This window comes from Solanum verrucosum, unplaced genomic scaffold, assembly GCF_900185275.1.
Source record: "Solanum verrucosum unplaced genomic scaffold, falcon-dt-bn FXZP01000088.1, whole genome shotgun sequence".
In the NCBI taxonomy this organism is placed as follows: domain Eukaryota; kingdom Viridiplantae; phylum Streptophyta; class Magnoliopsida; order Solanales; family Solanaceae; genus Solanum; species Solanum verrucosum.
Window position 1 is genome coordinate 1,405,105 of NW_026020077.1, and position 17,194 is coordinate 1,422,298.

The 17,194-nt window shown below is 35.9% G+C and overlaps 1 protein-coding gene and 1 pseudogene across 1 annotated transcript; both read right to left on the reverse strand.

The window, feature by feature from the left end:
• Positions 1 to 382: 382 nt before the first annotated feature.
• LOC125824052 (uncharacterized) lies at positions 383 to 13,895 on the reverse strand (annotated as a pseudogene).
• Positions 13,896 to 15,730: 1,835 nt separating this feature from the next.
• On the reverse strand, positions 15,731 to 16,516 carry LOC125824034 (nuclear transcription factor Y subunit C-1-like). The gene has a single exon (XM_049503388.1). The coding sequence runs from the start codon at positions 16,514 to 16,516 to the stop codon at positions 15,731 to 15,733; it is 786 nt and encodes a 261-aa protein (XP_049359345.1).
• Positions 16,517 to 17,194: the final 678 nt, after the last annotated feature.

The following is a 17,194-nucleotide window of genomic DNA, read 5'->3' on the forward strand; positions in this document are numbered from 1 at the left end:
ATCCACACTTGTGGGCTTACACGGGATATGTTGTTGTTGTTCTACCTTTCACATCATCCATAAAATAGATATGTACTGCCAGTTACATCAGAAATAAAAACTAAACTTCCAAAACTAATTTTTTTCATCAAGCAACAAAATATAAGATATCATGCAAATTCGGCCCAAGTGTCGGGGTCATCTTTTACATGACATACAAATGAAAAATGTGCTCTAAGGTTTCAGGCTCCATTCCACAAATATGACAAATTTCATCTATAGAATAATTTTTTTTTTTGCAATAACATAATTAACATGCAATGTATTAAAATCACATCTCGTTAAAACAATTACAACTTAATTTTTGCTCAACCCTTAACCAGAAGTCTCGGGTTCAAACCCTGGGTATGGAGAAAATCGTGTTGCTCCGTCAATCCTGAATGGGCCCTGCAATGTGCGATCTAGATTTAGTGGAAGATCCATTGCGGGCTCCGGACACTGAGTGGGAAACCAAAAAAAAAAACCTTCTTTTAATCTTTAAAGGTCATAATTGGCTTCAGGATATGCACGAGAACTACTTTCTAGACTATTAGAGTTACTAATATACACGGACTATGACTTTTATAGGATCATTCAAAATTCTAAGTCACACGTGAAATAATATGTTAAAAGATAAAAACTATGAAAAAGTATAAGAAATATTTATAAATGTCAATATAGGTTGTTAGATAACACTCATGGAATCCAAGGGAAGAGATGTTTCACTTTCTTATCAGGTCTCTTCATATTTGCTCAAGGCCAAGAAGCTCCAAATGCTCCCACTGGTTGTTGGATCCTGCAGCCCTTGGAACTTCCTAGAATCATGACAGACGTTGAAAGAGAAGCTTAGGGAAAAGTTCCTTAGTTCTGAAACTTCGAAGACTAAACATGATTCATGGGAAGTTATACTATCTTGCCTGTCCTGTTTTCCCAAATTTTGTTTACCCTTTTCTCCTCTCCTAGTTAGATGTTTGGACATCCACCATTGAAGTAAGAGGTTACATCCTTGGAAAAATCGGTGTCTATTCTTGCATCGACTTAAGAACTGATTGATATCGGCTAGAATGACCAAAACTATATTGAAATACTTCTTCTCCTGATTTGGCTCACCAATGTCATGGAAAATGGCATGTGTAGTCATGACAACTCTAGAATCAATTTCATTTTTCTTATCCTGGGAAACACCATGGTTCCAAAAAGCAAAAATAGAATGTTAAGGCATGTGTGCTACTCCAAGTGGTGTAATCGTGAATGTCACGACCCGAGCCTATAGCTTGAATGTGGCCGGCACTTGAGAACCATTGCTGGCCCTCAAGCGAGCACTCATCCTGGCTAACTACAAGCGAAAGACTAACTCAAGCATACATAAGCATCAAATTGAAAGAAACATTTAAAACAGTTTATTGAATCTCAAAATTTCGCTGAATATACTGAGTATGAAACATAATTTTAAATAAAATATCTGAAACTGAAAGACTCTCCAAAACTGTCTATCTATGAAGCCTCTACTATACAAAGATGAGTGTCGGGACAAGACACGCGACTCCTCAAGGGAACTACTACTAACAACTCATAAAAATAGAGTCCTCCAAAAGCAAAGAGGTCTTACTCAAAAGCTGACGAGCAGATGAAGTGATCTCAACGGACTCTTGTTGAGGATTCTAAGAACCTGTATCTGATGCAGGTCGAATGACATCAGTACATTATATGTACGAGTATGTAATATAGCTGAATAACAAATAACTGAACTGATATAACTGTAATAGATAAAGCATAAACTCAACTGAATGTAAAGGGTTAAAGGAATGAAATCATTTAAAACTTAACAAAAACACTTACTCATCTCTGAGCCTCGACATAATAAGTGATATAATAAAAATACACTTTTAACCCTATTAGGGAGATTCTCTAACCGACAACAATCACTAAGATCTAAGTGATGATACAACGTCTCGCCCACGCTATCAAAACTGTCCTACACCTTGCCGAGGTATAGAACACCTCAACTAAGTGGATCCACTAAGCTCTGCCCGAAGGCACTTAGGATTCATCTAAAAAGTATGATCTTGTACTCATGTTGGCATACATGGTTTATTAGGAAAGTGAGTTGTATGAATTCATCCCCATATTGATGCTCAATACTATTCCCAATAATATATATTCATGCTCAATGTTTAAAAACATACTCTTTCTCTGGTTTGAGATAATTGTTCAAACTATCCTCTTAAAAGAGGTAACTGCTCTTGAAATATCTTCTGAACTCATAACTCATTTAGAAATCAAAGTTTCTCTTTTATCATTGTAAAAACTGACACCTTTGGGGAATACTTAGTTCTCTTATACTCTTACTCAATTCATACATGAAAACTCGTTCTCAAAAATATATCAAAATCATATTGTAATATGATCATTGATGATCCGAAAAGTCATACTGCATAAACATTGATGGTATATCGAGATATCATACTGCTTAAATATTGATGACATACTCGATTGTCATACTAATCATGTTTTAGAAACTCTTTCTCAAAACTCATCTTTACTTTCTCAAAAACTCAATTTAAAACTCAAGTGTTGGCTTTAAAAAACTTCTCAAGATTTATAACTCATTTCATAGGGTTTATGCGGAATTATGGACATGAACGACTCAACTCAGGGATCTTAATAGCAATGTAGAAAACTTAAACTCAGAACTCAGAACTCAATGATACTACTCATCTCAAGAATACTCAATTAATAGGGTTCATGTTGAAGTATAGACATGAACGAATCAACTCAAGAATCTTAATGCATAACATATAACAATTCAATAATTTGGAATAGAGTTTCAAAAAGAATAAGGAACTCAAGAACTCAAATCTCATCTCAAGAATACTCAAATCTAAGGATAGAATCCTAGATTACTCTTTCACTGATTTGAAAGTAGATGTAGGGCATGAGGACAAACTAGTCCAATACAATGATAGACTTACATACTTGAAAGAACAAGGTTCTTGAAGAATCTTGAAAAAGAATTTGAATAGAATCCCTGAAACCCTAGCTTGAAGGAGAACAATCAAGAAAACCTTTCTTGAGATTCTTGAATAATTTTCTTGAAATCTCTATGGCCAAGAATTATGATTTTCATTAGTGATTCATAATTGTACGGAGGAATTTGAGTTGGAAAGAATGGAATTCTTGGAGAAAGACTTACCTTGAAGAAAAATCTTGAAAAAGATTGAAAGAATCTTGAATGGAGTCTTATACTTTGATTTTGCCTTAAGGTTTGAGAGAGAAGAGAATGATGAATTAAGAGATGGAAATCTTATTGTTTTGGGTCTTTAATTAGTCAAAAATTTGTTTAGGGTTTTCTTAGAGGTAAAAAGACAAAAACGACCCTTTTTAATGTTTTCCCGTCGGCTAATTCTTCACTGCAGTGTATCAAGTTACTAAAATGGTCATAACTTTTTCCTCAAAGCTCGAATTGTTGCGAAATTGGTGGCATTGGAAAGAAGATTCAAATAACTTTAATTTGATAGGTTATAGGCCACGTAATTCTTTATATTCTAAGAGATATGATCGTTTGAAGTTGACCCAAAAGAAATCTTACATCAAAACTTAATTAGTTAGGAAACTTTCAACTCTACTTTGTGCTAGAAGTTTCTAGTGACCTTAATTGATATCCAAAATCATTCTCACACTAAAGAATTTACCTTCACACATATGGGCAATTTAAGAATCGCCCTATATGACCCTACAAGTAAATGAAGAATAGTTCAAGTCTTAACTTACAAATTTTTGGGGTGTTACAGTAAAATTCATTAGGGAACCTCTAGAAGTAGTTCTTATGTCTGCAACGTTTGAAGAACCTCATAAATGGAATGTTTGAAGTGTCTAGCCAATTTGTTTGCACCGTTAGGACCATATTCCTCTGGGAGTCTTTTCGCCCTTCGTCACATTGTTGATGTCAACCACATAGGACTTCTCTGTTTCCTTGCTTTCACTACATGTCCTTTCTAAGTTTGAAGTATTTGCAACTTTTCCCTGAGCTTCTCTTTTAGCAATTTTCATGCTAAGAAGTTCGGTTAATTGGAAGTACCTTCTGAAGATGTTAGAGATGATGGGATGTGAACAGAAGTGGTTGAACTAGATCAGCTTTTGCATTTCTACAGTTAGTAATGGGTCTCTGTAGGTTTCTTTCAAACTTAAAGAGGACTCAAGCAGGGTGATCCATTGTCTCTTTTTCTGTTCTTAATTACTATGGAGTGACTGACTAACATGATCAAGGCAACAATTATGAGAGGATGTATAAAAGGTTTTGATATGGCTAGAGTGAAAACCAAAATCTTGGAAGTGACACATCTTTAGTTTGCAGTGATACACTGATTTTTTGTGGAGCTTAGGAAGACCAATTTAAGTACTTAAGGGTGATCTTGGTGTTGTTTGAAGGTGTATCCGGGTTGCACATTAACCGGAGAAAAAGCTTTATGCATCCTATTAATGAAGTCAACAATATGTACTTGTTAGCTTCAATCCTGGGTGAAGCAAGTATTCTACCTACAACTTATTTAGGTATGCCATTGGGAACAAAATCCAAGTCCTTAGAAATTTGGAATGGTGTGGTAGAGAAGTGTGAGAAGAAGCTGGCCAGATGGGAAACTCACTATCTATCAAGAGGGGGAAGACTAACCCTCATTAGTTCAATTCTTGATGCTCTCCTAACATACATGTTGTCTCTATTTCCCATCCTAGCAAGGATCACTAAAAGGCTAGACAACATAAGAAAGAAGTTCTTATAGCAAGGAAACAAAGAGAATATAGGTTTGCATCTAGTAAAATGGAATGCAGTGACAACTAGAAAGAAGAATGGTGGTCTGAGAATAAAGAATGTGAAGCTTCATAAGCACTCTTAATGAAATGGCCGTGGAAATACTCAAATGAAAACCAAACACTTTGGAGAAGAGTGATATGTACCAAATATGAGGATGAAGACAATTGGATGACTAAGGTTGTGACCACACCTTATGGGACCAGTTTATGGAGATCCATTAGTCTTATGGGAGGAAATTAAACCCAACTTCAAGATGAAAGTAGGGAATGGGAACAAGATCAAATTTTGGAAGGATGAATGGCATGAGAAAGGTAACCTGGAAACCCTTTTCCCTGATAGTTATAATTTGGCAATGTTCCAACAAAGGACTATTGCAGAACTCTTGACACCACAAGGGTGGAATTTCATCCTCAAGAGACAACCAAATGACTGGGAAGTGATGACATTGATAGAACTCCTCAACATGGTTGTAAACTTTATGTAACACCTCGGATTTCAAAAAAGGAATAAGTGCATGAATTTTTGGATACTGGCTCAGGTCTATGAGACCAGTCTACGGTTCGTAGAACTTTCTACAGGTCGTAGACCAGTCTCGTAGAAATAGGGGAGATAATTTTTTAAAATCCCCAGTACCTTTTCCTACGGCTGGTCCGTCGTATGGTTTACAAATCGTAGATGTGTTCCATAGAAGCTATCCAAACTTAGTGAAATTTTGGGGTTAAAGTTGAGTTTTATGGTTAGGATCTACAGACCGTGGGAAGTCCTATAGACCATCGAAAGGTCTCGTCAAAACTTGGGTGATTTTAAGGTCCCACTACTTGGTCTACAGTTTACCAAGTCTGTAGGTCTGACCCGTAGACTAGTCTAGTATTTAATTCTTAGGGGCTTTTGGGTCATTTCCTAAATGTTTTAAGACTATACTATGTCATTTTTGCTTCTATCCCTATAGAAAACTTTAAGTCCTAAATCTACCCACTTAAAACCCATTCTCCTATTTCCCCAAAACTCAACCAAATTCACTCTCATAAATTCCTCTGAACCCAAGGAAGAAGAAGCTAGGGTTCACTCCAAGGTCTTCCATTCACCACTCATTTTGGACTTTGAGTAACAAGGTATGTGAATATTTACCTATAGAGTCCATTCCTCCATGGGGTCCTAAGGTTTTCAATTTCTCAATCCAATTTCAATTGATCAAATTAGGGTTTTTCCTAGTTCTACATGGTTTCATTCAATTATGATTTTTATTGTTGATTTAAGTCTTCTATTGCATGATTTGATGTAAATTACATGATATCTAGTTGATATTATATGAACCCAAGCATGATTCATGACTTTTAATTATGAACTTATGAAAAATTCATGAACTATGAATTTTGAAGGATTATGCATGTCTTATGAAAATGATGTTTATGATGATAGGGTGCTTTTAGATGAAAGTATCAATGGTGTTGTGAAAGGTTTTCTTATATACGAATATGATCATGATTGTGAAAGGTATTTCTCACATATGGATTCACATTGGTGAAAGGTTCTCACCTATGGTTGAATTGTAATTTAAGGAGCTATTCTATGTTTTGATCTTTAAGATATGCAGTGGTATTGATCATTGCCTTTGATTTTATCTATTCCGTTTGAGATTTAGACTTAGCACCGAGAGGGCTTTGAGGTGCAGGCTCAAATAGGGTAGCCTCTAGTAGCAACCTCTAGTCCCTAACTACATGCCCCCGTAGGATTGTCTTAAGTGACCTAGCTAGTGGATCCACTTTAACAAAAGATGATGTGTACGGATTCTACCTTGGCAAGTAGAATCTCATTCTTTTGGTATGAGGGATATACCGGATTCCAATTCTCATGGTCTTATTGTCGATTAAAGCTAATATCCCACAAATACGAATATGTTTCTTCAAAGCTTTCTTAGGTCTTTTATTTCAAACGTATTGACCATATCTTATGATTTATATGTTGTTGCTCCTTTAAGCTTTTGAATGTTCAAATATTGGTCATGCAACATGATTTAAGCTATTCATGCTACCATGTCTATTTTATGCATATTGTCCCATACTTAGTACATTCCATGTACTAATGCATACGTGTGCCTACATTGTCTCATTAATGTAGGGTCCAACGCTTCTACCTTTCACACTTGTGGCTTGTTGATCACTCTATCTAATTCAAAAGTTTGTGAGTCCTCATGTTCCGAGGCCTTATATAGTTTTCAGATGATGTATGTGGTATATGGGTTATGTCCCAACCACTTTTTTTGATGTTTAGATGGCTTGTTGAGACTATGTTATACTTCTGCTTTGTCAAACTTTTCTATGTTGATGAAAATGTTTCTTTTGAAATCTATAATTCTTTTATCTTGTATGATGTATTCTAAGTGGCTTGTGCAGGGTCTTTTGGGGTTCTATACGCCATGTTACACCTAGGGTATACTTTGGATCATGAAACTTTACTGGACTTTAGGCAAATGGGGATATGCTTTGGTGGAAAGGCAACAATAGAGGAGAGTTCAAAGTACATTCAGCTTACAGGTAGATGGATCAATCAAGCCAACAGAGCCCCATCTGGCCTTGAAACAAATATGGAAGTGTAGAATTTCACACAGTTTCATGCTTTATTTGGCTGCTAGCTAAAGAAGCTACCCTGACTCAGGACAATGTAATGAAAAGGGGGATAACCTTATGCTCTAGGTGTTTCCTATGTGGGAAACCTTAGAAACTGTAAACCATCTATTTCTACACTGCAAATATATTCAACAGCTTTGGAGGATTTTCTTTAGCCTTAAAGGCATATCCTGGACTATGCCTAGGAGAGTTACTGAGGCCTTATATAGCTGGGAGGAGGCAAGTGTCCTTGCAAAAGACAGAATTAGATGGAGAATCATCCTTGCTTCAATATGATGGGCAATCTGGAAAGAGAGAAATTCCAGATGTTTTGAAGGCAAAGAAAAAAGTATGCAGGAAGTTAAACTGAACTACATTTTGTTTTTATGTTTTTGGTGTAAACAATTATACTCAAAAGACACTGCTTCTATAACTCAATATAGAAATAGAGAAGTGGAGTCTGGAGTGCATTTGTATAAAGGTTAGAGTACATCTCAAAAGTGCATTTGTATGTACTTTTGTGATATAATACAAAGGAGTTAATACCTCATATGGTCACTCAACTATGCATTCTTCTCTCAGAAAGTCACTCAACTATCCACTCTTTCCACAGAAAGTCACTCAATCTATTTAATTGTTTTTTAATTAAAATTTGTTGATATTAATTGTTCATATAACAAATCAAAAAATTTTAAAAATAAAAAATACCATTTAAACCATTTAGTGATCCACCCACCTAACCCGACCCATTAAAAAATATAATATGACCTATTTTATTTTGCCTTTAATCCTAAATTTAAACAATTAATATCAGCAAATTTTAATTAAAAAACAATTAAATAGATTAAGTGACTTTCTGAGGAAAGAGTGGATAGTTGAGTGACTTTTGAGTTAAAATTCAAAGTTGAGTGACTTTTTGAGAAAGAAGTGCATAGTTGAGTGACTTTTGAGTGAAAATTGAAAGTTGAGTGACTTTTTGAGAGAAAAGTGCATAGTTGAGTGACCATCTGAGGTATTAACTCAATACAAAGTTACCAAGTTCAAAAAAAAAAAAAAGTTCCAAGGCAGGGCTGCAGGATCCAACTCCCAGCAACCAATGGGAGCATTTGGAGCTTTTTGACCTATGAGCAAATATGAAGGGACCTGATAAGAGAGTGAAACATCTCTTTCCTTGGAATATGAAGATTTTAGGGTCCAAATGCTGAAGGAATACCGACGTGAAGCAGCTACTTTGACTAATGAAATAACAGTGACACCTTCCTTCTCAGTGCAGTTGCCAAGCACTTCCACCATATCATAGTTGTGTATCATATCATTTGAAGTTAGCACATTCCATTTAGGAGACCAATGCATGTACAGAGCCCAAACATGCCCCTTTCTGGAGAAAATTTGGATAACACCTCCAGCCCCTTTCACCCACTTGACCTAGTGGGAAAAAGAATTGAGCGTCTTATTGATCTCTTGCTTGCCTATCCTGAAATCTCTATTGGTCTTGAGGAAGCCAGAACCAACCCAATTAATTGGGAAGAGTTCGGAGTTGTTTTTGGAGTTCAACCAGCTCAATTGCACTTTAAATGGATTTTTAGATATCATATCGCGAATCAGAGCATAATAGTGACGCATGCCATCATCAGTATCATAAGCAGTCCAGACTTGATTCTCATCAAAAGATTTTTCCATTCTATCCTTGTCGAAATTATGGAAGTCAGGATCTGGAACAGTCATTGACGTAGCTTCTGGTTCTAAATCAAACAGAGCACTAAAGACCAGCCATTTTTTCTGCTCGTATGCTATTTTGGATCCACCACAGCATCATGAGCAGTTTTATCCCTTCTCAGATCATTTTTGATAACTTCACGAGCAATTTGCTTCTTCTTTTCCACTTCTCTTTCCTTCTCAGATGAAGTTTGAGAAGTAGCATTTGTGCTCCATTCTTTAAACTTCTTGGTGATCTCCATCCTAGCCTTTTTCGCCAGCATACTGCGAATTTCTAAATTGGACAACTCCCCTAAACTCCTGGGCTTGTTACTTACCACAATGGTAGCCCTCTCTGCTCTCAAAACACCATTTTCATTTCCATGTATGTTTTCTTGGCTGCTAGATTCACCTTTTGCAGCCAATTCATTTACCATTCCTTCTCTTTGAAATTTTGACTTCAACTCATCTATGCATCTCTTTTATATTAGCCTATCAGCTTCTGAACAAGTGGAAACTGAATCAGGAACAATACCTGCATCAGTTTTTCATGAACGAATTGTTTTTCTTCAGAAAAGTCTCCTGGCACACACAGCTGCTTCTGCATTAGCTCTCTTCAAGTTTCCACCAGCTGGCTGGCCGGGGTGTGCAGCTTGCCCAGCTGTAGTGGCATGCACACTATTTGCATCGCTCTTCTTAAAAACTTGATCCTTCTGAATGTTTGCTCTAACTGTTGAGCCAAAGCCAGAATAATCAGCTTGTACTGTACTGAATTTGAAGCTGTAGGGATCTTCACACCTGAAACAGAAAATCCAATGGCAGCAGGATAGTTTGTACCCTGCTGCTGCTGGCTGGAAGACCACGAAAAAGAAGCAGCTTGAATTTTCAAGGGAACACCTACCACCCTTGCCCTAAAGGGCCGGTGACATTTGGGGCACATAATACTTTTGTTTAGGTGAAGCTTTAAGTATTCATTAGGCATCTGGCGTGTATTGCAAGATGTCCAGAATGTTTCAACTTTTGATGTCTGGGAGCCACTGGGGCGGGCTGGAAATTAGCATTTATTGAGTTTCTTGCACTTGCTCGGTTCATGGAGAAATTATGAAATTCGTGCCGATTGCGTTGCATGGATGCATTCCTCGTAGCATGCGTATTGTCATCCATCATTCTTTTGGTTCTATCATACAATAAACTCCACGCTTCAGATATAATCTTAAACGCCCCATCTGCCCCCAACGGATTTATTTTTATCAAGGTGAAGAGCTAGAGCAAGCCTTCAGTAGTGTTTCCTTACTGTTTCATCATTAGCTGAGAGCTCGAGAGAAAGAACGCTGTAAATATCCACTTCACCATAAGTCTTTTTATCATGAGCAACATAAACAGCCACCACCTCCAGGAACTGAGAAAGACCATCAAGGCCTGGAAACCGATTTTGAGCCTTCAATGCAAAAATTTTGAGCTCCAGCAATGTCTTTCTCAAGTAACTTCTGCTCAGCAGTTTTTTTTTTCCTAAACAGCTTCATCTTTATTACATTCCATTAGCCTACAACTTTGGCAGGTCACAAACAAGAAAACTTTATTGTCTCCTTCAGATTCAACCAGCAAATGGAGCAACACTCGACGACCTGGCTATTGTGTGAAGTTTATTCACATAAATACTATGGAGATTAACTGTCAACTCTTCAAACCCTGTAAAACAAACATTACAAAAATACAAGTCACTAAAACTACAAACTTGAAAGCTGAAATAATTTTACGGTCCCTGTTATGGATCTAGTTATGGGATGTTCCAAGACAAAATCAGAGTTTATGAAGGTGAATTAGGAGTCTGGAAAGATGTTTTCTTCCTTAAATTATTTTCGATATTTAAAATCACATCCTAAGAAAATTTATGAACTTCTGACTAAAATTTACTTCATTGAATAGATAAAACTTCAGATTTGACTTCGTCATAATATCTGAAATCTAGTTCAGATTTAGTTAACTTTGACTTTCTTACTAAAAGAATGCAACTAATAAGGAAAAAAAATTAGTGTTGAAGATTTTCTTTCTTGGTTTTCCGGTGAAGGCACAAATAAAGATCACAATCTACTAATTTCCTTTTCTATTTTTTGAATATCAAATTGAAAATACTATTTATGAGGTTTTCCGTTTTCCTTCTTTTTTAAGAATAAAGTCCTTACTCCTAAGTATTCATTTACCTTAACTTTTTAAATTAACATTAGTGGCAATGAAGTTAGCTCTTAGTTGTTGATTGAGTATCAATTATTAAGTTTTAATGACTGATGTATGATTAAGCCATGTTTTGCTACTGTTGAACAAAGAGCTGGGCATTATACATTAACTGTAATTTGCCTTGCGAATATTCTTCCTTATATTTTTGTTTTCAATCTTTTAAATCACATCATGAGAAAAGTTAGGAATTTCTGACTATAAAATTTACTTCCTTGAACAGACAGGACTTCATATTTGACTTCATCATAATATCTAAAATTTATTTTAGATTTAGTTAACTTTGACTTTCTTACTTAAAAAAATGCAAGTAAATAAAGAAAAAAAGACACTTGGTTTTTCATTTACCTTAACTTTTTCAATTAACAGTGTGACAATGAAGTTAGCTCTTAGTTGTTGATTAAGTATCAATTGTTAAGTTTTAATGACTGATATATGATTTAGCCATGTTTTGCTACTGCTGAATAGTAGCATTGGGATATATACATCAACTGTAATTTTCCTTGTTAAAGTTATTTATTATATTTTCTTCGGTCTTTTAAATCACATTCTGAGAAAAGTTTTGAATTTTAGACTATAATTATACTTCCATGAATAGATAGGAATTCATATTTAACTCCATCATAATATCTAAAATCTATTTCAGATTTAGTGAACTTTGACTTTCTTACTAAAAGGACACAAGTAAATAAGGAAAAAAAATAGTGTTGAACATTTAGGTTCTTGGATTTTTGGTGAAGTTACAAATACAAACATTCACATCACCATCTACTAACCTTCTTTTCTATTTTTTGAATATCAAATTGAAAATACTATTCATGACCTTCTTTTTCCTCCTTTTTCAAGAATGAAGTCCTTAGTTTTCATTTACCTTTAACTTTTTTTAACTAACATAGAGACAATAAATTTAGCACACACTTAGTTGATGATTAAGAATCTGGTGTAAAGTTTTAATGACTAATATACGATTTAGCCATGTTTTACTACTGTAATAGAGAATTGGGCTATATACATTAACTGTAATTTTCCTTGTTAAAGTTCTTCATTATATTTTCTTCAGTCTTTTAAATCACATCCTAAGAAAAGTTTTGAATTTTTGACTATAATTATACTTTCTTTAATAAATAGGAATTCATATTTGACTTCATCATAATATCTAAAATCTATTTCAGATTCAGTTAACTTTGACTTTCTTACTAAAACAATGCAAGAAAATAAGGAAACAAATTTAGTGTTGAACAATTTGATCCTTGGTTTTTTGGTGAACATGAAAATAATATTCAGATCACCATCTACTAAATTAATTTTCTATTTTTTGAATATCAAATTGAAATACTATTTATGACGTTTTTATTTTTCCTCCTTTTTCAAGAATGAAGTTAGAATTGAGTTGTTGACTAAAAATCTGGTATAAAATTTTAATGACTGATATATGATTTAGCCATGTTGTTGCTAATGCTGAGCAGAGAGTTATATTACTCAATGCTTCTACAAAAGGTCTAAGACTGCAAGTCTGCAGAAAATAGCATGAACTCTGATTAACCTAAACTGGAGGGAACAATGTTTTATATCAGAGTGATCACGTTTTCACTCAGAGACTGTCCAAAATATAGAAGTTGGGACTCAAAACTATAAGTTACAACTTGTTTTTATCTGATCATTTCCCATATGTGGGGAATAACCTGACATACAAAATAATGTCTTTTGAGAAACCTTCTATGCTGCTTAATATTAAAGCTACTATCTCTTTACATTCACTAAGAAATGACAGAAGCAGAAAAGAATTGTAAGGAAGAGAAGGAACAAATGCATTCTCCATTACTTTAAAAATGTAATAGTGATCATGACATATGATCATGAATTACAGATGACTGAAGGGATGGCAAATGAGCGGGTTGGATCAAATTCAGGCAGATCAAAACGAGTCAGAGTAATTACTGGGTCAAGAGTCAACCCACCCAAAGTTTATTTGGGTCAAGATGGGCCAAACATCAGGTCATAACCCAAATTTCCCCTCTTTTTAAACATATCATAGTTATAACAAATGCGGGAACTCATTAATGTATTGCGTTAATGAAACTGGTAGTATGTACTAGACTGCACCCATGTTTATGATTCAGGGATTTATCTATGTCAGTGTGATTTTAATCTAACGAATTAGACTAATTGTGCCATCCAAGCTTTGCAAAAATAAAATAAAATTGTGCTTATTTAGTTATGTTGAGATTGCAGAAATGATGGAATTAATGGAATCATAATTACCCTAGTCACCAAGTTCCGCGTCTACATCATAGTCCACTAGGCTAAATTGCCCACTAGGGTTACTAATCATCCTATAGCCAATAAGCCTTGGCGGCTCCAACATACCACTATAGCAAGGAGCAATAGTCAAAACATTAAAGGGCATAAAGACAAATGATTAAAGTCAAACAACACAACTGTTATGCGAGAAGTAAGATAAGTTTATTTTACACTAAAAACCAGAACTCCCTAAGGTGCATTCAAATTGAGAGGACCTGTAGCATTAGTAACTCAGCTTCCATTGTGCCTCTTCAACAGACGACTTGATCTTTAACTGCAACAAGATCAAATAGAAAACTTAATACAAACAATTAACAAATTGAACCATATGAATGAGAAATCAGTGTCTTGTATCCTCAAACAGAATCATATGAAAAAACTACAGCAAATAAATAGAAAAATTAGCTGATTAGTCTCACAAGTACAGCAACATATAGAAACTACTCATCAATAGAAAACTGTGGACTAAGAACTTTTTTTTTAGAGACCACATATTCAACCACAGCAATCGTGTCATCTGAGAACTAAGATGCCAACATTTTTTTTTTGATAAAGTCTAAGAAGCCAAAATCGTATCAAACAAATCAAGACATGCCACAAATCTGTGAAATAACAAGAATACAAGCGGATTACTGAATAGGGATTTAAGAGAGGGGTGGAATAAATAGGGCAATGGATAGAGGTTGTTACAAGGATAAGTTCAGTATCAAAGAATGAAAGCACAAGGATAGTGGTAAAGTCACCATGAACTAGCTAGACTATAAACAATCTACATCAAATTTCCCCATGCATTTTCTCTATCAAGTAATAAATATTGTACATAAATTTACAGAGTAATGAGAAGAAGCACGGCACATGACGCACATCAGAAGATGAACACCAACCAGCCTAGTGGGAAAACCTTAAACCACATGAGCTTCTAGTCATCTACCATGAAGAGAAAGTGGGTGACGCGCTAACTGCTCATGCAAAGTCCCAAATATTTGGTACCATAGCCGCCCTAGTTTCTCTTTCTTGTCATTCACGCTAACGACAGAAAAGGAGAAAAAAAATGGTTATAACTAACCAAATCCAACTATCCCAGTTCTTCGGATATACTCTGGATTTACTTTCCTCTAAGACATACTCTTGAGCCAATGGGGTTAGAAATGAATTTAATCCCACTTTACCTACCGGCCACGTGTTCAATATGCATTAGCATGACCAATAATTACTGGTGTACTTTGCAACACCGATAAAGACATCAGATATCAGTTGTTTCTCAGGATGGTTTTTCAGTACTTACTGAAATACAAATGTTATCAAAAGAAAAATCAGTTGTTTCTCAGGATAATAGGTAGCACCGTAACAGTTGTGGATGGCATATCCCAAGCATGCATATATAACCATTGTATTGGTACGAAAATTGAAACATACGCTTTGGCTCCATCTTGGCATCAACAGCAATAATGTTTGCCACTGTGAGGAAACTTGTGGTTTCCAATTAAAAGAATCAATCATGAACTTCTTTATAGTATACAGTATCAAACAATCGTGTGAAAGCATATCTATCTATTGCTATAAATTTGGATACGAAAAAATCCACATATGCCAAATCATTTTCTCCACTAATGCAAAATACAGAAGAAGTCATTGATGAAAGTCTAGACAGTGCAACATCAATGAGAGATTGCAGAAAAAGAATTGTTTTTACAAGTAGAGAGAGAATGCAAAAAATTATACAAGTACTGCACTTGAAATTAGTTAAGAATTAAGATTTCCCTAAATGCAAGAAGGCAAACATATAAAAACCGAAAATGTTTGTAGCTACTATCTGATAGAGTGAAATAAAAACAAACAACAAAAAAAGTTGCAGTCAGTTTTAACAGCAAACCCCTTGAGCGGAAACTTAGTGAATACTTTTTCCATGGAGACAAACCCCTCCGACGGAAAACGTTCCCTTTGTCAGTTCTCAGAAAAAGAAGAAAGTTACCACCTTGAACGAAAATGGAATAAAGCAATGGACTTAACCAATTAATTAATTTTTTTTGTAACCTAGGTGTGAATTAAGGAAATGACAAAGTTACCTTTAAGGACCAAAGTTACCCTGTCCACCGTTCCCTCCACCAGCATTGGAATTATCACCAGCAGGCTGCCACGCCTGCAATGGAGGCTGAACGTACACTGAAGGAGCAACCACAGGCATAGCAGGCCCTCCTATCATCACATCAGGCATAGCAGGCCCTCCTAGTATCGGCCCAGGCATAGCAAGCCCTCCTGGCATCACCCCAGGCATAGCAGGCCCTCCTAGCATCACCCCAGGCATAGCAAGCTGTCCCATTGGAGGATAAAAGTAAGGAAAACCACCACCTGCTGTGGGGCCCACCATGCCAGGCCCAAAACCAGTAGCCACTTCATTGATCTCATCCGCAGGGACGACGTCAGCAAGGAAATCAAAAATCTCAGTCCGCCTAATTGCGGCAGCGAAGTCAGTTTTCTTAAGAGTCCCACGGTTGTTTTCTTGGGCGTGAAACCAGGAACGAAGAGTGAGCTCCAGAATAAAGAGCTCACATGCCTTTGAAAACAAAATCGGTGTTTCAGCAGACACCTTGAGGACATTGTTTTCAGATTTTATAATCCTCTTGATCCTGGAAATGGGAAACTGGTGATGCTTAAAATCATCCAGCTCCTCAATTTCTTCACGCTGGCAGTTCCAGAAAATCCTCATTTGCTCTTCCACCTGCTGCTGTTGCTGCAGCTGCAGCTGTTCATGCTGCTGCAGCATCAGCATTTGGTGTAAGGGGTAACCAGGGTACAGAGGCTCCGCCGATTGCTGATGATTGTTCTCCATGGGTTGTTGATGATTGTTCTCCATGGGTTTTTGGTAGAGGAGCGGATTTTTCTATGCAAAACTGTTAACACAGACTGAGAAATGGAAGAATGAAGAAGAAAACTACGTACTCATTAAGCTTTATTGCAGATTGTGACAAATTTGGATTGTAGCTTTACTCGGATTTTAGGCTTCATGTATGAACTGTATTTTGGTTTTTAGTGTGAGTTCACACCAGTTCTCCTTCCCCAGTTTAACTCTTTCCCATTTTTGCCATTTTCGGAAAAGGAAAAATCACTGGTGTGTTCACACACGTTTCTGCGTCTCTTTATTTTCCTACTCCCTCTGTCTCATTTTATGTGGCAACATTTCCTTTTTGGTCAGTCCTAAAAAGAATATCACATTTCCTTATATGGAAAGTATTTAAAGGTACAATTCCTTTTTTATCCTTGTTGATCCCACTTAATCTTAAAATAATAATCCAATACATTTATGAGGAGAGAGAAATTGAGTCTACTTTTTAAAAGGGCAATTTGGTAAACATTTCAAAGTCTTCATTTATTTCTTAAATTCCGTGCCCGGTCAAATGTTGCCACATAAAATGGGACGGAGGGAGTATTTTTCTCATTCTAAACAGCAAATATTATTACTCCCTATGCCCCAATTTATGTGACATATTTCGCTTTTTAAGAGTTAAACAGTTTAAGTTTGATCGAGAATTTG

What these genes read in the sequence shown, in the direction of transcription:
- LOC125824034 (XM_049503388.1), bottom strand. Translation starts at nt 16,516, where the DNA reads ATGGAGAACAATCATCAACAACCCATGGAGAACAATCATCAGCAATCG.